This window comes from Lemur catta, chromosome 11 (assembly GCF_020740605.2).
Source record: "Lemur catta isolate mLemCat1 chromosome 11, mLemCat1.pri, whole genome shotgun sequence".
Classification (NCBI taxonomy): domain Eukaryota; kingdom Metazoa; phylum Chordata; class Mammalia; order Primates; family Lemuridae; genus Lemur; species Lemur catta.
This window is the reverse complement of record NC_059138.1, coordinates 20,569,262-20,595,624: the sequence shown is the minus strand read 5'-3', so window position 1 is coordinate 20,595,624 and position 26,363 is coordinate 20,569,262. Positions and strand designations below refer to the sequence as shown.

The 26,363-nt window shown below is 38.8% G+C and overlaps 2 protein-coding genes across 3 annotated transcripts in view; one reads left to right on the top strand and one right to left on the bottom strand.

Annotated features, from left to right (window-relative positions):
• The window catches only part of TNPO3 (transportin 3), a 79,451-nt gene extending 53,393 nt beyond the window's left edge, over positions 1 to 26,058 (bottom strand). The window contains exons 1-3 of one of the 2 annotated variants that reach the window (XM_045564169.1): positions 25,537 to 26,058; positions 1,952 to 2,152; positions 665 to 738 (exon numbers count right to left, since the gene is read on the bottom strand). In XM_045564169.1, coding sequence (XP_045420125.1) covers positions 665 to 738; positions 1,952 to 2,152; positions 25,537 to 25,656 — 395 coding nt within the window. In that variant the 5' untranslated portion in view covers positions 25,657 to 26,058. Of the gene's footprint in view, positions 1 to 664; positions 739 to 1,951; positions 2,153 to 23,435; positions 23,486 to 25,536 lie in introns of those variants that run through there. The other variant, XM_045564170.1, reaches the window with a different exon arrangement.
• LOC123647253 (cytochrome c oxidase subunit 7C, mitochondrial-like) lies at positions 20,132 to 20,379 on the top strand. Its single transcript, XM_045564565.1, has one exon. It carries the CDS (start codon positions 20,185 to 20,187, stop codon positions 20,377 to 20,379), a length of 195 nt encoding a protein of 64 aa, XP_045420521.1. The 5' UTR covers positions 20,132 to 20,184.
• Positions 26,059 to 26,363: the final 305 nt, after the last annotated feature.

Here is a 26,363-nt window from a genome sequence, read left to right as displayed (position 1 = left end):
TTCACACTGTACTTTGAAAGATTCCATACTCTCAGAATTCTTTCAAAGAGCATGTGTTAATTTTTTCAAAAAAAAATTGCTTAAAAAAATAAGCTCCATATAAAGGCTTTAATGGCACACTATACTTGGAGGTAAAACGGACATTTACTTTGTTAAAAAATAGTATCTCATCCAAATGCCAAAATGCAAGAAAATACCAAGATTATCTTGCCAGGAACCAGGAGGAAATGCTTTATTTAAAGTAGCAGGCTACATGTATCTAAAAAGAATATTGTCCCTCTGATAGATACAAAACAAACCCCAGTTAGTAAGAACATTTATTCATAACCACCTTCAATTTAATATAATCTTAAATACTATATATTTTTACGAAATTACTGTTATGCCAGAAAATGGGTGTGATCCACAAGGCAATCAAAGACTTTGCTGCAGTTAATTCAAATGTGTGTACACATGTGTATGTGTGTGTAAATTACAAGGGTACATCCACATAATAAATTTCTGTAGCATTTAAATTTTAGATGAGGTTTTTTAATCTGACAAGGGTTAATAACATAATTCTATGTTAAGAGTTCAGGGAAACTGTCTAGCTACTGCTAACAAATTTCTGTATAGGTTAATGATAATATCAAATGCTAGTATACGATCAATACAAATTACTTACTTTTCCACCAATGTTTGTACACATCCCTTCCAGGAAGGCATCTGTAGGGCAAGGTCTGCTATTGCTAAAGCCAGCTGAATAAGAGAGATTAAATAAATGAATAGAACAGATGAAAAGAAATAGGGTTACCAAAAATATTAATTGGAAAGCAAAGAAACTAAATTTCTTCCAAACAATATGACAACTGACACCACCACCACACCCCCCATCCCCCGATTTTCCCTAATCCCTACAACTATGTATAACTCATGTAAACTCTCCTGGGTTAGCTACAAATTGCTAGGATTTAAAAGTTAACCTTTACAAATTAAAAACAAAACAAACAAACAAAAAAGAATGCAGAAATAATAGTCTGTAGATTTTCCTCAAAATATATCAATACTTACTTTTACCTTGCAATACCACAGAACTTCATGGACAGATAAATTACACTTTGCCAAAAAGCCAAATCTACTGACAAAGTGAGACCTTTGATTCAGTCCTCAAGTAATGGATTACCATTTCCCTTCTCTTTCCATTTCTCACCTTGAAGCCTTATGCAAAAGCCTCCTCTTTAAGGGCACTTCTATGCCAGGCAGATAAACACACGTGAGTACGTATTCACAGAAGCTTCCAATTTTCCTTTCTAATTAATGTATTTCCCTGTCTTAAGAGGGAAAAGCCGGATGCTCTAGTTCATTGTGTTTCATTCATGGGACTTTTACTAGCCAATAAGAGACAGGATCTTGCTCTGCTGCCCAGGCTGGAGAGGAGTGGCCCAATCATTGCTTGCTGTAACCTCAAACTAAAGCATTCCCTCTCCTGCCTCATCCTCCTAAGTAGCTAGGACTACAGGTACATGCCACCACGCCCAGCTAATTTTTTTATTTTTATTTTTTCAGACATAGAGTCTTACTATGTTGCCCAGGCTGGTCCCAAACTCCTGGCCTCATGTGATCCTCCTGCCTCTGCTTCCCAAAGTGCTGGGAGTACAGGCATGAGCACCGCGCTGGGCCCACAATACAATATTTTTATCTCCTGCAATTTTAGCAGCACAGGGTACAAGCATGCCTGTGAAAACATACACTCACCTTTGCCACTTTTGATATTTAAATTTATCTGAAACCAAATGAACTCTAAGATTAACACAAAAGATTAAAATTTTCATTTTCTATTTACTTAAAAATATAGCAATGCATCACTAATAAAGTTAACATTACCTCACATGACCTAGCAACATCAATTAAAATAAACTTGGTAAATCCAAATGGTCTTATAAATTTCCCTAATGTGAAGCACAGGATTTACCTGCGTTACAATGACAGGTGACAAATCTTTCAAGTTCTGGATATGGGTTAGCAATGAGTCCCGTAAAGAGGCATGAGAGTCTGTGGGGAGCTCATAAAATGAGGTCTGAATCTTCATTTTCATGGTTTGTGCAGCAAAATAGCATGATTCCACATCCTGTCGGATCTGTAACAATTGGTCGGAAATCTCCCATGCGTGAACCTGAAAGCAGATCAGACAAATGTCTTAAAGAAAACTACTTTTCCAAATAATTTTAATGCCATACAACCTCAATATTTATATAAACATATTTAGACCAAAGGTAATGGAAGAAAAATCTGACAAGTCAAATTACCCACTAATCCAGCCAATAGTTCAAACTACATTGTTATAGGCCTTGCTCAACAAAAGTATTGCCTAAAATCTCTCTGACTCATTCTAGGTAGGCATGAGAGCTATCAATTGAATTGATAGATATAATCCCGTTGATTAGAATCATTAATTGTGTGTGGGGGTAGGATATGAAGAAAAATGTCCCAAAAGTTTCTACTGAAACTAAAATGTCACTGTATAACTTCCAACCCTAACCTAGAGATTGGGTGTTTCTTCTCTTTTCCCACTTAAATAAACTTTGTTCACTCTGAGAATCAAGTCCAGAAGCTGTTATATCTATAAAATAGGAGACCGTATTGGTCTCAGCAGTCCTGTATGTCAATCTTTAGTTACTGATAAAATAGTAGAAAAACTATCTTGGCCCAAGTGAATAGTTTATAAACTTCAATTATTTTCTAATGTATTTATATTTGGCAAAGTGCTACACATGCTACTAAAATCATTTTCATAGAAGAAAAACTTATCTATACAAATAACAGAAAGAACAGAAGTATAAAATTTGGTCTGCAGGCCAGGCGCGGTGGCTCACGCCTGTAATCCTAGCCCTCTGGGAGCCTGAGGCGGGTGGATCACTCAGATCGCTCAAGGTCAGGAGTTCGAGACCAGCCTGAGCGAGACCTCGTCTCTACTAAAAATAGAAATAAAAATTATCTGGACAACTAAAAATATATATAGAAAAAAAAATTAGCCGGGCATGGTGGCACATGCCTGTAGTCCCAGCTACTCAGGAGGCTGAGGCAGTAGGATCGCTTAAGCCCAGGAGTTTGAGGTTGCTGTGAGCTAGGCTGACGCCACGGCACTCACTCTAGCCCAGGCAACAAAGTGAGACTCAGTCTCAAAAAAAAAAAAAAAATTTGGTCTGCAATAGCTAGTTACAATTATAATAGGGAGTCCTATTTTAGAGATAAATTTGAAAACAAAATCATGCAGTACACAGTAGACAACTAATTAATGACTGATAAATTCTAATCCAATTCTACACTAAACTGCCTCTTCATGAAAGGGTTAAATGGACTGGCAATTATGGACTGAAAATAAAATTTTCAATCTCAATTCAGGAAGAGTCAACTGTGAAGAGCCGAGATCAATTTTTTATGAAGATAAATCATTTCATAAGTAATACATAATTATCCTTCAAGATCTTTCCAAAGATAGGGCTAGGAGTGGTGGCTCACACCTGTTATCCCAGCCAGCACTTTGGGAGGTCGAGGCAGGAGGATCTCTTGAGCCAGGGAGTTCAAGACCAGCCTGGTCAACAGAGTGAGACCCTTTCTCTACAAAAAAACATAATTTTTTAAAATTAGCCAGGCGTGGTATCAAGTGTCTGTAGTCCCAGGGACTCAGGAGGCTCAGGCAGGAGGATCGTTTGAGCCTATGAGTTCGAGGCTACAGTGAGCTATGATCATGCCACTGCAACACTGTCTCTTAAAAAAAAAAAAAAAGACTTTCCAAGGATAGATAAGCAGGAAGACAAGATACAGAAACTGGTAAATGGTCTGTACAAGTTCCTAAAGTAAATGGAAAATAGAGACCCCAAATTTCAAAATTACAGATTTATTGTTATAAAACTTAGCTTTCAATAAAATAAGCTGGTAGAAAGTAAGCATAAAGCATTAACTTCCTTCCAGATATGGTGTATTTTATTAATTTTGTTGTACTTTTTAACCCCTACCATAGTGTCCCCAAAACATTCAATAAATGTTTAATGATGGCCAGATACGGTGGCTCCTACTTGTAATCCTAGCACTCTGGGAGGTCAAGGCAGGAAGATTCTATGAAGCTTTGGAATCTCCACAAATACTCTCATAAAAACAGATAATGAGACAGCAAAACCAAAACACTAATGAACAGTTACAACAAAACTATGTTATCTAGTTATCTCCAAGAACCTCAAACTATGTATGGATGAGACAAACCAGTGATATCTATTAAGACCTGGGTGGTTTCAGCTTCAGTAAACACAGATGTAGAGGCAAACAACAGGGTATCTAATGGATCTAAGAACAGAAGAACACCAAAAGAGCCAATAGGTAGTTACTGGAAAGTACAAGCAGCCAATTTGAGGACTGTAGATAAAAATGGAAGAGAGGTTGCCCAATCTAATAGAAGGTGAGTAAGAGATCTGACGGCAATGGAACAGGTTAGCCTCCATAAAACCTTGAAACCGCAAAGTGAGGAAAGGGCCTCAAATTGAAGAGAAACTGCTACAAATGGAATCAAAATTATATGGGACACCTATAATAGAGAAGAAGGAAGAAAAAGAGAGGGGAACAACACTAGGAAATTTCAGAAATCAAACCATAATATTTGCAAATACTACCTGAAAACAACAGACAAGGAAGCTCTACGAAGTTGGAAATATTATCCTTAACCAAGCCTTCTTCTAAAAGTTCAGAAAAACTAATTTCACAAAAATAAGCAATTGAGGTCAAAAGTCATATATAGTTCTAAAGGAAAAAAGAGAATGAGCAGAATAACACCCCAAGGAACAAAGACCAGAAAAACAAGTTTAAAAAACCAGCCTACTATTTCAAAATGAGCTAAAAGACATCAAGAAAATGATACCAGATACAGAAGAACAGAATTGGAAACAAATTTTCAGAAATTAGGTAAAAGAATTCAGGAAAAATTAGAAATTAAAGGAAAAAATCACATCAGAGATGAAGACTAAACTAGGAGGAATTTCACGTGTCACCAAACTTATCAAATAATGTCTTAAGAGAAACGGAAAGTGAAAAGGAGGCCAGGGCTGGGTGAGGGTAGCTCATGCCTGTATTCCTGGCACTTTGGGAGGCTGAGGCGGGAGGGATCACTTAAAGGCCAGGAGTTCAAGACCAGCCTGCGCAACATAGCGAGACCCCGTCTCTAGAAAAAATAAGAAAAATTAGCCAGGTGTGGTGGTGTGTGCCTGTAGTCACAGCTACTCAGGAGGCTGAGGCAGGAGGATCACTTTACCCCAGGAGTTTGAGATTGCAGTGAGCTAGGATGATGCCATTGCACTCCAGTCTAGGCAACAGAGTAAGAACCTAAAAAAAAAAAAAGAACCAATGGTCCTTAACGAACTGCAAATTCAAGGTCTGAAGAAGGAAACATACAAGATGAGCCTAGGATACATCTCATCACAACTAGAAAGCACAGAAGCTATCTATGACTACTAGAGTCATTTCAGAAGTACTGGAGTCAACTTAATGAGGCAACCACAGGCCAAAGATAGGACTATTCAGAATTCAGCAAGGGATTAAGATGATCACATATACTGAAATCCATGAGAATTCATAAAGTTTTATCTTTTTATAGGAAAAAACTAGCCACCATTGGAGACAGACATAAACTCATTATCTTACAAGGGGAGAATAGTGCATTTATCCTGGTTTTCCAATATAAACTGTACCACTAGGTAACCTAATAGTAGATGAGGAGAAGGGTCTCTATAGAAGTATTCTAGCAAATAAGTAAAAAAGAAATGACGTATTTAAAATATCACCACTTTGTAACCCACAAACAATTAATGGATCTAAGCACTGAGCAATAGCTGATTACATCACAAAAAGGCAGGTAGAATGGGGTATATTAAAGTAGCTGCAAATATAGTGCTAATCCTACACTGAAGGGTAAAATCTACTTCCATTCCCCTTGAACATGGTTTGGCCTTAGTAACTTGCTTAACTGATAGAACATGGCAGAAGTAACATTCTGGGATTTCCAAGGTTACGTCAAAAGATCTGGAGCTTCCTGCCTTGGTATCCTGAGCATTACTCTGAGGAAATCCAACTACCATGTAAGAACTCAAGACTACTCTACTGGAGAGACAATGTGGAAAGGCCCTGAGACTAGAAGGAAAGCTAGAAGGGCCTAGCTAAGTCCCTACCTTCCAGCCATTCTTACCAGAGTATTAAGGATATAAATGGAGCCATCTGAGAAACCTCCAGACCAGCTCAACCACTAAATGGATACCACCAAGCCCTGCTAGAATTCCTGACCTACAAAGTTATACCATAAAATAGTTTTGTTTTAAGTCACTAAATTCTGGAGTAATCTGTTTTACAGGAGCAGACAACCAGAACAGATAGACAACAAAATATTATGTGCCTCTTGATGAAAGAACAAGCTACCACAATGAAAAGGGGATCAATTTTGTGTCTCATCAAACCTCTGGTTCCAGCTGCCAATTTGCAGGAAATACAGAGCAGAATAGAACTGTATCATGACAATGCAATCAGCAAAATCCACTGTGGAAAGAAGCCCTACAGGTCAAATGGCCCAGATTCCTCAACAGATAAATAATCTACAGAGAAGTAAAAGACACTCAAAAAAACATATTTTATAAGAAACAAAACACTAAGACTCAACTACAAAGTGTAGGATTCCCGACTGAGTGATAAAACTATACAGAAAGACAAAGAAAGGATTACTATAAAAGGACAGTGTTTACTTTTAGGGAGACAGAAGTAATTACATCAAACAGAGCACAAGGACATCTGCAATTCACTAACTTATACATTTGTATTGTGTGGTTTTCTGTATCTGTGTTTAAAAAACAGAAGAACAAAACAAAATCCTAATGTTGCCTATTAAGGTGAACTAATATAAAATAAAATCTTTCTCCCCAAAAATGGAACTATCAACTCACCAGGTCGTCAGGACCCTCGGGGGAAAAAAAAATCATTGTTTGTGCAGTGCCAAGTTGTGCTCTAATCTAAATGGCAGAAACCAACAAAAAATGCCAACTGTATTATTCTCAGTTATTTATATTTCTGACTTAAACATCTCTATCTCCTTAAAAGAAGAGATCTTAAAAATTAAGGTCAAAACCAAAAAACAAAGCAAAAGTTAAAATCTCTTTGCCACTGGGCAAACTAATAAACTTGGGAGTAAGGATGCAAAGGAAATTTATTTTTCAAGCAACTTTAATGAGTTTGAATATTTTTTTAAAATGTCCTTTGGAATTGCCTTTTTTTAAAAAAGAAAAAGAATGTGTACTTTTAATATGTAAAGATCTCCAAGATATATAATTTTTAAAAAAGTGATGCAGATCTTGTAAGATTCTTTCCATAGAAATTTTTTAGAATAGGTAGCTAAGCTTTTTAACACACAGGAATTAGTTTTATGCCCCTATATACTCCTCAAACAACCTAAAGCTCTCTCATGCTCACAGCATTTATCAGGTGTTTCAACTTTGGCTATAACAGACTTATCTTGTGTTACACCAATTCTCCAGCCAAAAACCACCAGAAAAACACCCCAGAAAGGTGATAGCTTTTTGAAGATATCAAAGCTATCAAGACAAGTATTAATAGAACAGGAGGCCAAAATCCCAGAGAGAAGGGAATGGAAGAGCAGAGAGTTCAGTTCATTATTTGGCTCCACCTTCCCCCTCAAGGCATTTGCCAATTTGAAAGTACAAGACATGAGGCTAGGAAACTAGAGAGCTTTGGGCATCTCACAAGACTGGGAAAGATGAAAACTAGAATTCAGAGCCTACCAACAATGAGGAACCCAGTAAAGAAAACACAACTAAATTTTAGTCCTCGGCCGGGCAAGGTGGCTCACAACTGTAATCCTAGCACTCTGGGAGGCTGAGGTGGGAGGAATGCTTTGGGGTCAGGAGTTCCAGACCAGCCTGGACAAGAGTGAGACCCCCGTCTCTACAAAAAATAGAAAAAGTAGGTGGGCATGGTGGCGCATGCCTGTAGTCCCAACTACTCAGGAGGCTGAGGCAGGAAGATCGCTTGAGCTCAGCAGTTTGAAGTTGCAGTGAGCTGTGTTGACGCCAGCGCACTCTACCCAGGGCGACAGAGTGAGACTGTCTCAAAAGAAAAAAAAAAAAAAAAAGAGCCAAATTAAAAAAAAAGTTGGGAGAAAAATTGAACAGATGATACAGCTGAAGAAAAGATTACTATGCTAGATAACAGGCCATAAAAAACAGAAAAGACGGAAGTACAAGAATGCAAGTAATATGCAGGACATAATGAAAAGGGCATACGTATAATCAAAATCCCAGAAGGAAAAGAGAAAATGAGTCAGAAGCACTATTTAAAGAAATTGGTTGAGAAATTTCCACACTGATAAAAGATAGCAAGCCACAAATTTAAGAAGCACTACAAAACTCTGAAGGATAGAAAGCCAGGCCTAGGCACACTGCTAAAGAACCACAGACAAAGAGGCATAATCTTAAAAGCCAGAGGAAAAAAGGATGCTATTACCATTAAAGGAATAACAACTAGACTGATAGCTGACTTCTCAACAGTAACAAAGGGATCTAAAAATCATATCTTCAAAGTATTGAATGAAAATAATTTACAATGGGTTTTTCACATTCCTCAAAGATATCCTTCCAAAATGAAACAAAACAAAGACATTTTATGATCAAAAAAAGAGAGAGAAAGTTCATTAACAATAGACCCACAAAGAAGAAAATATTATACTAAAGGTTGTTCTTCAGGAAATCGATCCTGGATGTTAGCATGGCAATCAAGAACAGATAAAGAGCAATGGAAAAGCTAAGTATGTGGGTAAATCCCAATGAACACTGATTATATAAACCAATAACATCTGCTGGGATTTAAAATATATGAAGAATAAAAATGTCCAAGGGGAGTTCCACATCCACCTAAGATGTAGAAAGATGGAAAGAACATTGCTTTCCACAAGTTAACAATAGACAAAAGCAAATAAACTACAAGATAACTTTTCTTTTCTTTTTTTTTTTTTTGAGACAGAGTCTCACTTTGTTGCCCAGGCTAGAGTGAGTGCCATGGCGTTAGCTTAGCTAATAGCAACCTCAAACTCCTGGGCTCAAGCAATCCTACTGCCTCAGCCTCCCGAGTAGCTGGGACTACAGGCATGCGCCACCATGCCTGGCTAATTTTTTCTACATATATTTTTAGTTGGCCAGATAATTTCTTTCCATTTTTAGTAGAGACGGGGTTCTCGCTCTTGCTCAGGCTGGTCTCGAACTCCTGACCTCGAGCGATCCACCCGCCTCGGCCTCCCAGAGTGCTAGGATTACAGGCGTGAGCCACCGTGCCTGGCCAAGATAATTTTTCTTAAATGCATCAGAAAATTGAGGTCCCAGGGCAACCAAGTTGACTGAAATCTAAGGGCAGATCTTTCCAAAGAGACAGGAGGCAAGCACGGGCTCATCTAAGACAGAACAGAAGAAGAAACACAGGGCACCAGATAACCAGCTAATAAAAGTTTAGCTAAAATTTTTAAGAAATTGGTAAAGGCTGCATGTGGGCTAGCATGAACATATAGAACCCCTGGTATTCACAAACACAAAGGGAGCTCACAATCCGCTGCAGCATCTTCTCCACAGAACTCCATTACACACTCAAGAGAAAGGCTTGGGGTAGAGCAGGAGACTACCTCCTTTGGTGGTGCAGTCCTGGAGGAGAGGAGTGCAAAAAACTCTGACAGAACCCTCCTCCCCTACAGAGCAAAAGCTTTAGCCTATGGAGGGGGGCAGCAAATCATGTCACCCCTCAAGGCACAGGTTAAGACCCACAGCTGTTGCACTAAAAGAAAAAACCTCTACCCTTAGGAGGTAGGCATAAAACAGTGGTAGTGTCTTAAGCCTATGACACTACCAGTGTTAGGTAGTTAGCAAGGGATTCCAGGTCTCCTAGGGACAAAAGTGGGTGCTTTGCCTTGGTGCAATTGCCCCACCTGGGAAAAAGGACAAGGGTGGGCCCCGGGCCCCCATCTTGGTCCTGCCCCACTTTGATCCTGCCCTGAGCTGCTGCCATACCTGGAGTAGGAGAGAATACCCTATGAATCTGCCAATCATGCCAATCAACTTAGCACGTCAGCTGCAAAAGAATGCAGAGGACTCTCTAGCCCATAGGGCAAGCAGCATAGGTATCACAGAGTCCAGAAATTGACTTAGACCGACCCATACGTGTAGAACAACCCATATGCAACTCCCAACTATCCACTCAAAGTGGTTGCATGGTGACGTCTGAACCAGTAGGGAGGACCCAATCCAGGCACTATAAAACAAGACGCAGACCATAACCAGGCCCTTTTTTGCTCTCTTCCTTTGGCTCTCCCTTTGCTGGGACAATGGGTCTGGGTCGTTATCTGTGGCATACGTATCACGCTCTGTAAACCTGTATCTTGCTCTTGCCCGGTAATCCTATCTTGCTCCCCCTCAATAAATTTCACCTCATGCTTGTCTTACTTTGGCATGTCTGGTCATTCTTCGGCCATGATCACACTAAGAACTGACATTTCAGACTAAAACCTGACACCAATACCACCAGAGGGCAAAAAAATTTTATCTTGCACAATATCAAGGCAAGATGCAAGGCAGAGCATGAAATGCCACAGGAAAGGCGAGATCACTGAGAAAGCTCTACCAATGAGAACAGAGGACAACAGAAATGCTGAAGACAAGGGTAAACCAGGGCAACAGAAGCTACTATTCTCCACTTTCCCCAAACAGGCAAACAAATACTAAATACATCATACTCAAACTCCTAAAAGCCAGAGATAAGGAGAAAATACTGAAGGCAAGCAGAGAAAAAGGACACATTAAATATAGAGGAAGAAAGGTAAAACGTTACAGCAAACTTCTTGTTAGAAATGAGGATGCCAGGCCGGCACGGTGGCTCATGCCTGTAATCCTAGCATTCTCGGAGGCCAAGGCGGGAGTATCGCTTGAGCTCAGGAGACTACCCTGAGCAAGAGTAAGACCCCCGTCTCTACCAAAAAGAAAGAAAAAAAAAACCCAGCTAGGCGTTGCAGCTTGCCCGTAGTCCCAGCTACCCGGGAGGCTGAGGCAGGAGGATCACTTAGAGCCCAGGAGTTGGAGCTTGCAGTGAGCTACAATGCCATCACTGCACTCTACCCAGGGAAGAATAAGGCTGTCTCAACAAAAAAACAAACAAGGAAACTGAGCACCCGATGTGTTTTTTAAAAATATAAAAAGAAATGAGGATGCCAAAAGACATGGAGAGAGATACCTAAAATGCACAAAAAAACCCCCCAGAAAGTCAAACATGAATTCTATACCCAATGAAATTTCTAAAATGAAGGCACTCAATGAAAAGACAAATAAGCCAACTTAAAAATGGACAAAGGACTTGAAGAGACTTTTCTCCAAAGATATAAGAATTGCCAATAAGCATATGAAAAAATACTCAAAACAATTAGCCATCAAGAAATCCAAATCAAAACTATAAAGAGGCCAGGCAGGGTAGCTCACACCTGTAATCTCAACACCTTGGGAACCCAAGGCAGGTCTGGAGTTTGATCCGGAGTTTGAGACCAGCCCAGGGCAACACAGTGAGACCCCTGCCTCCACAAAATTTTTTAAAAAAATTAGCTGGGTGTGGAGGTGTATGCCTCCTACTTACTCAGGAGGCTGAGGTGGGAGGGCAGGGATCACTTGAGCCCAAGAGTTCCAGGCTGCAGTAACCTATGATCAGGCTACTCCACTTCAGCCTGGGTAAAAGAGCAAGACTATATAGAGAAAAAAAAACAAACAAAAAAGAAAACACCATTATCAGACATTGCTTCACACCCACTAGGATGGCGATAATCAAAAAGACATAAGATGTTTTGGCAAAGACATGGAAAAGCAGGAACTCTAATACACTGCAGATAGGAATATAAAATGGTACAGAGATCTGGAAACAGGATGCCATTCCTTAAAAGATTAAAAATAGAGTTATTCTATAACCTCAAAATTCCACAAACACTTGTACATGAGTATTCACTCCAGGATTATTCATAAATGGCCAAAAAGTAGAAATACCTCCAATGTCCACTGACTACTCAATGGATAAAATGTGGCATATACAAAAAATGAAATATTGTTCAGCCATAAGAACAAATGATGATATATACACTACAACATGGATGAACTTCAAAAACATTATACTAAGTGAAAGAAGCCAGTCACAAAGTACCACAAACTGTATAATTCCATTTATATGAAATGTCCAGAATAGACAATTAGTGGTTGTCCTAGGGATGAGACTGAAGGTGAAGGGGAGACAGGCCAAGGGGTACAGGTTTCTTTTTAGTGTGATTAAAACGTTCTAAACTCGACTGTGGTAATGAATGCACAAATCTATAAACATACTAAAAACCACCATTGAATTCTATACTTTAAATGAATGAACTGTAGCTGTGTGAATAATGTTATATTAAAGCTGCTTTTTAAAAAACAGGCAAAATTAATCCATGGTGATAGAAGTCAGAATAGTGGTTGCTGGGAAGGGGGAAATGATTTACTGGGAAGAGATATTCAGGAACCTGTAGGAGTAATGAAATGTTCTATGCCTTGATGTTATTAGTGATTACTGAACTGTACACATAAAGTAAAAAACCACTGAGGTATATACACTTAAGATAGTATACTTTACTATGTGTAAGAAAATTACCTTTCAATAAAAAAGTTTAGAGTTCTTACAATGGGAACTGCTACCATTGGAAAAAAAAAGAAAAAGCAATAAATAATAAAAATGTGTTAAAAAAAAAAAGTTTAGACCTGGCAAAGTGGCACATGCCTATAGTCCCTGCTACTGAGGAGGCTGAGGTGGGAGGAAGGCTTGAGCCCAGGAGAGGAGTTCAAGGTTGCAGTGAGGTAGCTATGATTGTGCCACTGCATTCCAGCATGGGAGACAGAGCAAGATCTCTTAAAAAAAAAAAAAAAGTTTAAAATTTTTTTCTATAAACAGAAAATTGGTAAGACTGCAGGTCACAACTTTTACATAGCCTAACAGTTCTCATGTTGATATCTACATACTACAACAGTCCCACAATTCTTTTAGACAGGCTAGTTTAAAATGCTAACATGGAATGTATCAATAACTGTATAACATGCAAGAAAAAAAAGCTGGAAAACACAGAATCACAATTACTCTGATTTTACAGTACCAAACAAATCAAGTTTTAGTCTGAATTATTCTGTAACTAAATACATCTAAAAATAACCAACTTAGAAAAGAAGTCTCTAGGAGAAATAAATGGATCCTTTAACCCTACTACCACGGTACCCTTGACTCCAACAGCTCAATTGTAGAACTTTGTACTGTAACTACCTGGGCCTTTGTTCATCTTTTCCAATAGATGGCAAGCTCTCTTCAAAAGTAAAACACAACCTTAATTATCTCTGCATCTCCCGAAATGCACAGATAAATACTTTGGTCATAACAGATACATATTATATTGTTAAATATGAAGCAAATAACAAGACACATCATCTCACATGTCTGTAACATCTCTTTGTCTCCCAAACATGAAGCCCATTCTTAGAAATTACTAAGTAGCTGAGATACTTACTGGACTGGGGACACCTATCAGGACAAAATCCAAAATGTTTAGAGAAAGAAAGGGAAACAGAGAACAAGCAAATCAGTTCTTTACAGCTAAACACAAAGGCCCTGAGAAGATTAGACATTTTTCATTGAGTCCTCACATTTGTAGAACTTCATTGGCCTTGCCAAGATGGAATCTTGGTTTTGTTTTGTTTTGTTTAAATATGTATCTTTTACATATTTTAGTGATGAGAAGAAGTTCAATATTTTCCTAGCTAAAATCTGAAGATTTAAAAACTTCAGAAAATTTTCAGTGAGGGGAACCTCAAATTCTAAAAAAAACAGGAGTCTCTTCTGGAATGAGCTTACTTTAAGATATTACCAGTATTTCTAAAAAATGAAAAAAAGAGAATGATGTTTGGACCCAGACAACTAAACTAAATAAAAAATTTGCATCTTCTAATGCTCATTATGTTATTATCTAGTTTTTGGTGTTCTGTTTTATTTTTTAACTAAAATATAGATGTCAACTATATGTATTTCCTAGGACAGTTCTATGGGGAATTGGTCTTAGAAAAATTCCTGAATCACTCTTGTGCAAATGTATCTATCAAGTAGAAGCAAAAGGAAAGAAGAGTTATATCTTCTAATTTCAAGTATCCTTATTTATCTTGGTACTGCCTCACCCACTGGTCAAATGTGCCTCTCCTTTTAAATAGTGTGTTTCTTTTTAGGAAAAAGAACTAAATATACGAATGAACTCTAAAGAAACCTGGCAACCTTGAGTATTAAAGCTACTAAGTAAATTGTCAATGAAATATCACCTGAGGTGAAAGTGCTACTACTAAATGTGAAGGGTCATAATTTATCACTTTATTTTGAATTGTAGGGGGGTTTAAGAATTGGTAACATCCAAAACGTAACAATTATCTTGTTTTGGCCACTGAGTCATAAAGAAGATGCAACCCAATCGTGATGCTATAGTACACTGCTCACTATTCTTCCCTTCTGCTAAGCTACAGAAAGAAGGAAGAGAAGGAAACGGGACTCTTTATAAGGAGAGAATAAAGCACTTACACATCATAGGACTTTCTAGCCACAGATGCCAGGTGCTACCCACTGAAATCCAGGCTTGGACTAAGCTCCACATTTCTGAAAGGACCATCTCAACCGAAGCCTGGGGCTCAGAGTCAGCAGGAGGAAGCTGCAGCTCCCACTAACAGCACATTTCAAAGAGGCTGCAACAAGAGAACATTTTCCATTTAAAAATCTAATTCCAATCTTCCATTTCACAAAGCAGTAGCAGAGCAGGCCTTTATATCAGTCTTTTCAAAAGATATTTCCATGACTATGTGATGAATATGAGGCAGGCTATGTATGGCCCAGCAATCCTTTCACTAACATGCTCTAAGTCCTTCATTATACTTCACAGCAGAGCCTTAAAGTACTTGCCCGCTTTTTTCTTTAATGGTGCACTGTTGCTCCAAGACTCACTTCTACACCAACATTTCTAAAATTGCCAAATCAACTGAAATCACGGAGCAGGCCCTCAACAATGCAAGAACAAACCCAGATAGGAGCCTACGGCTTCATTAGCTGCCAAGAATTAGAAGCAGATTAGGGATGCTAGTTAATCCTACACAAAAACTCCTCAAAATAAGCAGAATTACTTAAAATACTAAGTATCAAAGAGGTCTGGCAAATAGAAAATGAGATTCTGGAAATACAGATAATTGCATGAGACTTGAAAAGTAACATAAAAGTGTCAGGTTCCTGCATTTTTTTAAGCATTTCAATCAGTGACTGATATATTTGTTAAATGAAGACTTTCGAAGATTTACAGTATACTCGGTGGATTTATTTGGGAATGGAAGACTCCATCAGAACAGAATAAAAAGAACTCTTAAAAAGAAAACCATAAATCTGCCAAAGCAACATTTTAGATACATGGCCTGCAACAATGTGGTATAGACCTAAAAAAACCAGGATTTCCCAAATGAAGAAAAACTCATTTTCATGAGTCAAATAAAGAATAAGTCTAAATTACCTGAAACAAAAAATAATTTGTTAAGTTGTCAACTCTCTTAAGTTCTTATATTTAATCCTTTATGGAAATTTTATAAATCTGAGACAATTTGATAGATTTGCCACAACAAATTACTTACTGATGGTTTTCTCGGACAGTGGGCAGAGAAGACGTTTTGAAAGGATATTACTTTTTAAAAAATAAGCTGAGGGGCACATAAGATAATCATCACTACATAAAAATATTTTTCAATATAACTTCTTCTCCAAGATGGCCTAAAACACAGAAACCATTATGAAATGAAACTTAGCCTGTATCTTCCCCACGGCAGTGATAAGGACGCCCACCCTCCAAAAAAAAGTTGTAAAAGAAAAATAACCATAAAGCCCTTAGCAAGCTCCCAGAACCACAAAAAACCCTCATATGCATAAAAAACTTTCCTAAAAGCAAAAAAGTTCATTTATAGAGATAAGTTCAGCCAGCTCAACATTTTCACAGCCATCTCCATAATAATCGAATAGATAATCAAAAGGAAAAAAAACATTTCCCATATGGGAGGGAAGACATTCTTAGCTAAAAACAAGTATTTAAAATATAAGCCATTCAGACTCAAAAGTCTCCAAATCAATTTCAGAAGACTGTAGTGCTCACATGCACTGTTCTATCTTAATGTCGAAGAAAGGAATCAATAAGGCCACATGACAGCACTGCACACAGTGGTCTCCCCAATTTCTACTGAAATACCAGTGCTTCTAAGACAAGTATTTTCAAACAATCCTATGTCATAATGACTTCAGTCAGATGAATTCTGGCTCAACTTTGTAGCTGTCAATCACACATAAGATGGTACTGAGATATATCTTGTCCCAATTTTTTCACGAAAAGAATCCCTACAAAAACTTAAAATCCTCAATCACCTGTGAATGTGAATATTAACCCCAAGAATGGCCCTGTAAAAAGATAAACAAATAAGTTTGGATCCATAAAATCAACTTCAGTTGACGTAACTAAGGCATGCATTACTTGATAATCACTTAATTGTGCCCCTTATTAATTGTACTAGGCAGCCCTGCTTTAAAAGTAAAAAATGCCAAGCTTGAAACCATTTCAATGAAACCCATACAAGAGCTTCCCAAATGCCAAAAATATAGAAAATGTATTTCCTTTCATTACTGGTCTCTATTCCTGACTATGTGAGCAAGTTTGATATTAATAACCATATAAACCAGATGAGAATTTTATCACACATATTAAGTATATGTTAGCACAGTGCTGAAGACTCAAATTTTTAAAACTTATAGAAATGTGAGGTATCTAGCTTAAAGTATTGTAAATGTGTAAAAATAAACTCTGAATGCTTATATAAAAACATTTACATTTTCAAGTCTAGTTCCAAATATATTCTCTTGCTTTGAGGATAACTGTTTAAACAGTATTACGCTATGGCTCAGACAGAAAATATAACAAGGAAACAATGAATATAGAGGAAAAACGAAAGAATTGTGCTATGGGCTTAAGAAAAAATAAGCAAAAACTATAATGTAAACTCTGTTAAACAGAAAATACACCAAAAGGAAAAACACCTGTTTCCTAATATTTTCATTTTGGAAGCACTACCAGAAGAGTATTAAGCCAATACTTTTAAGAGGTTCTGCATGCCAAAGACTACAAAATTATCCCCTTTAGCAATACTGTGAACTTTCAAGAAAAAGAAATAAGGGGCCTTCTCCTCCCGGTTCTTCCCGGAGTCGGGAAAAGCTGGGTTGAGAGGGCGGGGGGGAAAAAAAAAAAAAGAAATAAGGCTTCTCTCTGGAGCTTCATTTGTACAGATGTAAAACACTCTAGTACTATTTCAGTATCATGGTACAAGCTAGGGAAATGCAGGACATGTAGTCTGAGTAATCTCAACTTCCTATGAATTTGTTTTTATGTTCAACAGAGCTTAAAATTCCATAAAATCTAGAAAATAGTATTGTGGTTCCTCAAAAAAAAAAAAAGTAAATAAATATAGAATTACCATATGATCCAGCCATTCCACTCCTGGGCATATTGTATATCCAAAAGAATTGAAAGCAGGGACTCCCACAGATTATTTGTACACCCACGTTCATAGCAGCATTATTCACAAAGGTGGAAGCAAGTGTCCACTGATGGATGAACAGATGGACAAAATGTGGTGAATACATACAATGGAATTTACTCAGCTTTAAAAAGGAAGGAAATTCTGACACATGCTATATGACTGAACCCTGAGGATACTATGCTAAGGGAGAAAAGCCTGTCACAAAAAGGCTAAGCACCGTGTAATTTCACTTACATGAGGTACCTAGAGTAGTCAAATTAGGAGACAGAAAGTAGAATGGTGGTTGCTAGGGTGTGTTTAATGGGTATAGTTTCAGTTTTACAGGACGAAAAAGTTCTAAAGATGGAGGATGGTGATGGTTGCACAACAATGTGAATGTATTTAATGCCAGTGAACTACACATTTGAAAATGGTTAAAATGGTAAATTTTATGTTCTGAATATTTTATCACAATAAAAAAAACCCATAAAACCTATTTCCATGTCCTCCATAAACATCAGTGTAATCACCCATGAAAGAATCAAGAAGTATCTGAAAGGCTTTGGAAAAACTGTATTATAATTAGAAAATGAAGCAGTGCCCTGATAATTTTATATCCTGAATAAAATCATCAACTCTGGCCCCAGGCCTGGCAAGACAAGAAATAAACTAATCCAAATACAGAGGAATGCCACCAGATAACAGCCTACCATGCCAACAGAAATACTGTCACGAATTCACATACGCAAACTCTGAAACTCCAAAGACATGAAACGTTCCATTGTTTACACTGTCCAATACTTAGAATGTGTATAATGCAAATAAGGAATCAATCTTAACTTTTATTTAATTTTAATTAACTTAAATTTAAGCAGTTACGCCTGGCCAGTAGCTATCATATTGGACAATTGGTAAATGCTTTGGGAGAAAGGCCTTTGGTTTTTATTATTTACTTACATACTTCCAGGTTCTACCAGTGCAGGCATACAGTATTCCTACATTCACTGAACTAGCTGATCCACAGAAGTCGTACAGGAACATTTTCTATTTTCTAGGCTTTCTTTTCAAAAGCCTTGTTTTAAGGGTCACTTGACTGGAAAATGAGAGCATAAGTGCACACACACCAAAATAAAGCCTAAATTTTCAGATAAATCAGTATCTGAAATCAGTATCAGTAAATTGTTAGAGAAAAAAAGAAAACACTGGGTTTTAGAACTAGGCTAAAGAATCAAGAAATTCCAAAGAGGAAAGGTACTAGGAAAGAAGTTTGAACCTGATATTCCATGACCCATGACCTTTCTATATGATATCTAAGAAGAAAATTCCCATGTACATGTGATAAACCAAACATGACAATGCCAAATGTGTCCACCAAAGCATGATTTACTTCATCTCTTTATGTCTTCTATGGTTTTCATCAAACTTTTTCAGTTTCCAGATTGGACTATGAAACATTTCAGGTAACTTCTAATCCATAGACTGTTTCTGTAAGTCTTCTCCTACTTATAATTTAAATTGCAAACTTAGAACAACTGAGTAGCATAATTCATTGGCCCTATAAAGAGACGGTCTTTTCTTCCATAGCTTTCTACATTGTCTAATTTTGGTTACTGAGGGTGAACAAAGTAAACTACTAAATGTTCAGAACAGGGTACTATTAGATAAGGATTCCTTTAAGATCTGCCTCAAAATAATCTTTCTTTCAGAACACTTTAAAGTTATCACTGATATCTGCCTATCACATAAAACATAATCATGTCTACAGGTTTCTGAATTTTAGTGAAAAAAAGCTTAATGAGCACAGATTCTTCAGAAAATAGCTGTTTTATACAAATATTAGAAAAAGAGAAAAGATGCTAACTATTAGCATAGGCGAAAGCAAGTCCAAATCGCACCTCTATACCAAGTGTATTGTCACCACATCACTGGAACTACACTAAATGACTCTTAAGATTAGTAATGTGGGTGGTGGAGAGAAATAAAGATAATAAGTTTCGCAAAATGTGTATTCTTGAAAGTGGTTTTGTAGCAAACCAAGCAAATTCTGTTCCTTACCAATTTTGAATCAAAAATTAAAACTGTTTATTACTACATGAAAACAGACTTTTGGTTACAAATGCCACTTAATAACTACTTCAAGAAAGCCTTATTGAGTCAAAAAGTTCCTCTCCCTTTCGGTACCTGAGTCTTTGCAAGCATAAAATAAGGGCAATATAAACATCTCATAAAGGTTTTTTTTTTTTAATAAAAAAGATGGAAAGACTGAAAACAGAGTATCCACAGGAGGCTGAAAATTGTTTATTTTTAATTAATCATGGATATAGTGAAGAATGGCAACAAAAATAAATAAAATTTGCAGATAAAGACAATTTTGAGTTATCCAACAGTCCTTTAGACATGCCTACATGCAGATATTCCACCAATAAACATTTTCAGAACTTAGCGTGGTGCTGCCATTTCTTCTGCCTTCGGTCTCTGTGCCTTTCGCAGAGCTTCCAACAGCACCATGCTGGCACAGAGCATCCGGAGGTTCACAACCTCTGTTGTCCGTAGGAGCCACTATGAGGAGGGCCCCAAGAAGAATTTGTCATTTTCAGTGAAAAATAAGTGGCAGTTACTAATTATGATGACTTTGTACTTTGGATCTGGATTTGCTGCACCTTTCTTTACAGTAAGACACCAACTGCTTAAGATGTTTTAATTCATCTATCCAACAGATATGAAGAGCATTTTAAGAGGTGCAATCTCTTTGAAAAATGAATCAAACTCTTGAATTCATAGCATACTAGATGTTTGTAAATAAACTTAAGATATGAAAAAGACATTTTTAAAAGCCTATGTGTGAGGCATCTTGATTTCTTTTTCTTAATAACCATGGTTTATTCCTTCAACTATGGGCACTGGACTACATAAGCAAATGTGATAAGGATCCCACAGTCTAGTGGGGGAGACAAAACAAATTTTCAAAAAGGTAAAAAAAAAAAAACAAAACAATGGCAAATGCAATGAAATAAAGTGCTCCAGGCATTCAGTGGGAGCAGAAATAACTCTCAGCTAAAGTAAGAACCAGTTAAGACTTCAAGGAGAAAGTAGAATTTAGGTTAGGCTTTGAAAAGATGGGTTAGTTTCTGCGGCATTGGAAAGACACGGTTGGGAAGGAGTAAAAGCACAGAAGAATGAAATCAAAGAAATAACAAAGGTGTGCAAAGGTAGTGTTCCAGGTCCCCCAAGATATTTGCTTACTATGAGAAATATTACAGCTATCTGAAGGTTGACAGGAAGGACTCCATAAAACAGTCTGGGCATGGTAGCACACATGCCTATAATCCTAACACTTTGGGAGGCAGAAGCAGGAAGATTGCTTGAGGCCAAGAGTTCAAGACTAGCCTGGGCAACATAGCAAGACCCTGTCTCTACAAAAAATTTTAAAAATTAGCCAGGTATGGTGGCATGCACCTATAGTCCCAGCTACTCAGGAGGCTGTGGTGGGAGGATCATTTGGGCCCAGGAGTTCCAGGTCGCAGTGAGCTATGATTGTGCATGCCACTGCACTCCAGCCTGGGTGACAGAGCAAGATTCCATCCCTATGGGGGGGGGGGGGGGGACAAGGAGTCTGAGAATGCAGGTGAGACGTGGGATAAACCAAAACATCAAGATCTCAGAGATTTCAGAAGAGATGCAGGGCAGCTAGATCTGACAGGAGGAAAAGCAGCTGGATAAACCCATGCTGAAGTTTTACCAAATCAGAGGGGACAGATGATAGTATATTTAATAAAGTGACTAGAATGATGGACCTTGGAATCCAAATTGGATAAAGAGAAAAAAAGACAGGAAGATCTAATAAAGAAAAAGTAAGGGGCAGTCAATGGACTGAGGTTTCAATGAAATTCAAGAACTAATGCAGAGAGTTCTGGTTAAGAGGACTGAATTGACTGAGCACATCTGTTTGCTCTCAGGTCCCTTCCAAAAATCCACTAATAACAGAATAAAGAGATTTAAAAATAAATAAATGGTAAAAACTCACAAGGACAGAGGAACACTCACAAGGACAGAGGGAATGGGAACAGACAACAGATACCAACAAAACTGTGGAAATTGGAAAGCTAATGGATGAATGTCTGTCTTAGCAGATCTGAGACGGCTCAAATTTGTCTGGGGGTAGGGAGGGAGGATGAGTTAAGAATGGGGAAAGAAAGGGGCAAACTGCTTCATGTTGTAAAACCCTAGGAAGGCTGGGGAATTAAAAGCACCAGGTACATATGAAGGCAGACGCACAGTTGGAACAAAAAAAAAAGGGGGTGGGTTCAAAATCTGTTTAAGAAGCAGTTAGACTCCCAAATTTTCTCCCTGACTCTTGAGCAGCCAGGCTACTGCTCTCCCATTATAACAGAAGACTCAAGGTTTACTGTGGAAAGACTGAAGTAGAGTGACTCTGGACACCTGGACAACAGACTCAGCTAAAGACAGGAGTATCATACTGAAAACAGGAGATTAAATCAAAACCTACATGCTTAACAGTGAGATCTATCCTGTGGCCCCCTGGCTCATTCCCCCACCTGTCTTTACAACACTGGCAGTCTAGTTTATAACCCCATAGCAGAAGACTATAGCACTCCTCTCAAGATAAAAGCAGTTCACAAAAAAAAAAAAAAAAAAAAAAAGACCAACACAAAGACAATGAGAGAAGGTTCCCTTCTCAATTATCCACCAAGTGAATGACCCAGGAATAGATCATGGGATATAGGAATCAGTGGATCCAACTCAACAACCAGGTGAAGGGAACTCCCCAGGATAGTGTCAAACAGGGATCCCAGGACAATAATTATGCAATAGACCTAGAGAAGCAGGCCAGACTGGAGCAGGGAGATGGAAAGCTCTCAAGATAGATGTTTCCTACAGCCAAAAAAGAAAACAGATTACAGTCTGAACAAAGAGCCTATTTATACTACTGACAGATTTTGTAATGAATTATTATAAATATATAGAAAACAAAGCAAATGTGAAAGGAAGGAAGGAAAGAAATAAATAAAGAAAGAAAGAAGTATTCGATACCATGAGGAAAAAAAAAGTTGCACAAAACTTTTGTTTTAAAAATAAAATTTTGGGCCTGGGTGCAGAGCTCACGCCTGTAATCCTAGCACTTTGGGAGGCCAAGACAGGAGGATCACTTGAGGACAGGAATTCGAGACCAGACTGGGCAACATAACGAGACCCTGTCTCTACAAAAAAATAGAAAAATTAGCTGGGAGTGGTGGCCCATGCATGCAATCCCAGCTACTCAGGAAGCTGAAGTAGGTGGATCACTTGAGCCCAGGAGTTTGAGGTTGCAGTGAGCTATGATGATGCCACTGCACTCTAGCCTGGGCAACAGAGCAAGACCCTGTCTCAAAATAAATAAAATAAGAATAAAATTTTTAAATTGTGATAAAAATCAAAATTATATAAAACTTCAAAAAATAACTACATGAGGTTATTTGAGATTCTTGAACTGGCAAACTGGAAACAGTGGGTTGTGATCAGAGCAGAATGTCTGAATTAGTAATTTGGGGGGATTGGTGACCTGTTAGTAATGACAAGACCCTGAGTGTGACTGTGTAACCAGGTGGCTAAAGAAAACAAAGTAAAGGAATCAAGAGGCCAAAGCATTAGCTGAACTGTCAATCCAGATGCTGAAGTTGCCTAAAAGTGATGTGTGACTGCTAGATGTTTTCCAGGCCCACTTTTCTACCCTTCTCTACCATGCTCTAATAGGCTCACCTGTATAGACTTTATCAACAGTTTATGGTGTCCCCTGGCTTCTTGGTTAGGTTTGGTCCATGAGGAATACAGCAGGAGTTTAGGACAACAGGTCAGGATATTCATTTCTCCAGCTCCATCCCTGTAAGGTCACCTTAAGCTGAGTTCCTTCCAGGTAGTCATCACTCCTCTCAAGGCAGCCAACTCCATAATTCTCTTCCGAGTTCAAGTGATTTCTCCCTCTTTTAGCCCTTCTGGGCTAGGATGTTAACAGCTTGGGTACAGGTTACTTTTTCATACTATTCCTTGTGGTACCATGAAACTGCATCTTATACTAGTACCTTTATAAACTAAACTCTCCTCAAATTACCCTGTAAAGTGTGTCATCCGTTCCTGTTGGGACCCTGATTGTTAATAGTGGTAGTGATGATGATATAAGGTTATAACAGAGAATAGTGGAACGAAGGAAAGAAAAGTGACCAACACTTTAATAATTGCTAGCATATTTAAGCTCTATGTTCCAAGACCTTAGAAAAGTTCTTTGTAGATATTAACTCACTGAATCATCACAACTACCCTAAGTGGTAAGAAGAGACCTTTGTCTGGCTCATTTCCAAATACCAACACACAGCACAGCTGTTGGCTGGCACATAGTAGGCAAATATTGGTTTAAAATATACACAACAATAAACAAGTTTAGCTGGTAAGAGCTGACTTTTGTAGTATCATGTAGCATTTCTCCTATTTATACTTTAGAAAACTAAAGGAAGATCAGGTAATTGCAACTCCCTAGACAGATCACAGAAACTAAACACTGGATGAGACCATATGTAAATGATTTTCTTGTGTAACTTACATCGAGTCTTGCTCCTTTATTTTCCAAGGAGGTAAACCAGGACTGGGACTCCGGTTATGTGTAATACTCAAAGTCAAAGTTGCAAATTTTTAAATGTAGCCTAGGGGCTGATTTAATAGCACAGCACACCTTTAAGTATGAATTATGAGTTCAAATAAATTGATAAAAGGGAAAGGGGCAAACAAAAAATATGCCTTTGAGTAAAAAGTGCAAATATAAAGGTAAAGGTGAGTATTTTGTCAGTCTGCATAAGCCTCTTTAGTTTTCAAAGTATTTCACAATTTGTAAAGTAAATCTTACATGTGAAACCGAATTCAGTAAAATCACCAAGTATACAAGCCTGTCCGGAAAGTATCCAGCCATTGTTAATATAATAAATTTCTCTATTTTTCATATTACATGGCTGGACACTTTCCGGACAGCCCTCGTACACATTCACATAGAAATAAAGCACAGCAAAAAATGAGTGTGAAAATTAGGGGATGAAGCATAAAAACGTGAATCAAAGAAATGTGGAAATACAATAAATATAGTAAGTGCAATTAAACTGGATGCTCACATAGTTATATGGAATAATCAACGCGGCTATGATACCCATCTCGTAAATAAAAATCTAAAATTTAGGTAAGTAACAGGTTAAAGGACCAATATGAAGCAAAATGAGAATTCCAAAGATTTTCGAAAAGCAGAATTGATTTTTTTTCTTCATATTATGTTGCACTTCAAAGCAAGGGGAAATTCACAGGTGTTAAGAATCTAGAGACTTGAGAACTTTCGAGAAGAAAGGATTCAAACTGGAGTGAAAATAGGCAAGAACAGTGAGACATGAGTAAGGCTACTAATAGGAAGAAATTGCCAGATGCAACACTTGGACACAGAGGAGAGAGATGGATAAAGCATCCTTAAGTGGAAGGTGGAGAAACACAGGCTGTGTTTGGTAGAAAGAAGACAAAACGGAAAAGCACGGCCTAAGAAGCAATAATAGCAAGGGTAGCACTGAAAGACGACTAGATTGATGCCACAAGCGAGTTTAGGACCTACAAATCAGATTCTACGGGGTGGGGAAAGGGCCAGTTCGCGACCGATCAGCTGCGACTAGTTTCCGAAAAGCGGCACAGCTGTAGCTTCGCAGCCCCACCCCACAGCAGCAGCTCCTCCCTAAGGAGGACCTCACGAGGCCAACCGCCGGGCTCAGGCTCTCCCCTCGAGCCTACGTCCCACCCCGCCCCGGCCCCGCGGCGCAGAACGGCCTCTCTGGCCCCTCACCGAACGCTGCAGCTCCCCAAGCCAAAACGAGGCGCGCTCCTTTCCGCTGGGATCTGGGTCGTGGTATAGCGCCTGCACTGCCTGGTACACGAGCTGCAATGTCGGCTTTGCGCCTTCCATGGTGGTGGCGGCAGCGGCCCTTCTGATTCTTCTCCCAAGGCTAACCGGGTTGCTCCGCCTTCGCGCTTCCTCACAGTCTCGGCCACGGCCGCTCCCTGACTGGCGCCATCTCCTCCTCTTTGGCCGTTACCAGGGCAGAGGGGTTCCCCGTGGAAGTTGCCCCCTCGGAAACAGCAGTAAGGCTGTATTCAAGTTCCTGGCCTTTCCGCTGTTTCCCCTAGACTCCAGACTTCTGAGACTCCAGTGCTCGCCTCTTCATTCGGTGACTTGCCCTCAGAAGCTTATCTTCGCACGACACAAACCACGCTGTGCACCTAAGTCGCGTTTACCCGAACCGGAAGCAGCAGCACAGATACCTTTGGCACACTTCCGCCTGGTGCACTACAAACGGCCTCCTTCCAGGCACGCCTCCTCTTGTCTCCCCGCCCCCTCCCGGAAGTGACCCTGTCGGGCGGGGAGCTGGGCCGAAGTGATAAGACGTAGTTCTCTCCGTTCCTCGCTTCCAGCTGGAGCTTTGCGACTGACGTGTGTTTTATACCTGAGCTGCTCTCCTTGCCTTGGAAATGGATCCAAGTCATTTTTTCCCCTTCCGACTTCCCTATCCCTCTTCGAAGAATCCTTTCTGTCCCCGGTGGTCATGGCGCGTCAATTCAACTATCGGTAGAGTGTCCACTGTACTGAAGATCAAAAGATGTCTTAAGACATTG

Coding starts and splice junctions, on each gene's coding strand:
- LOC123647253 (XM_045564565.1), top strand. CDS start 20,185: ATGCTGGCACAGAGCATCCGGAGGTTCACAACCTCTGTTGTCCGTAGG.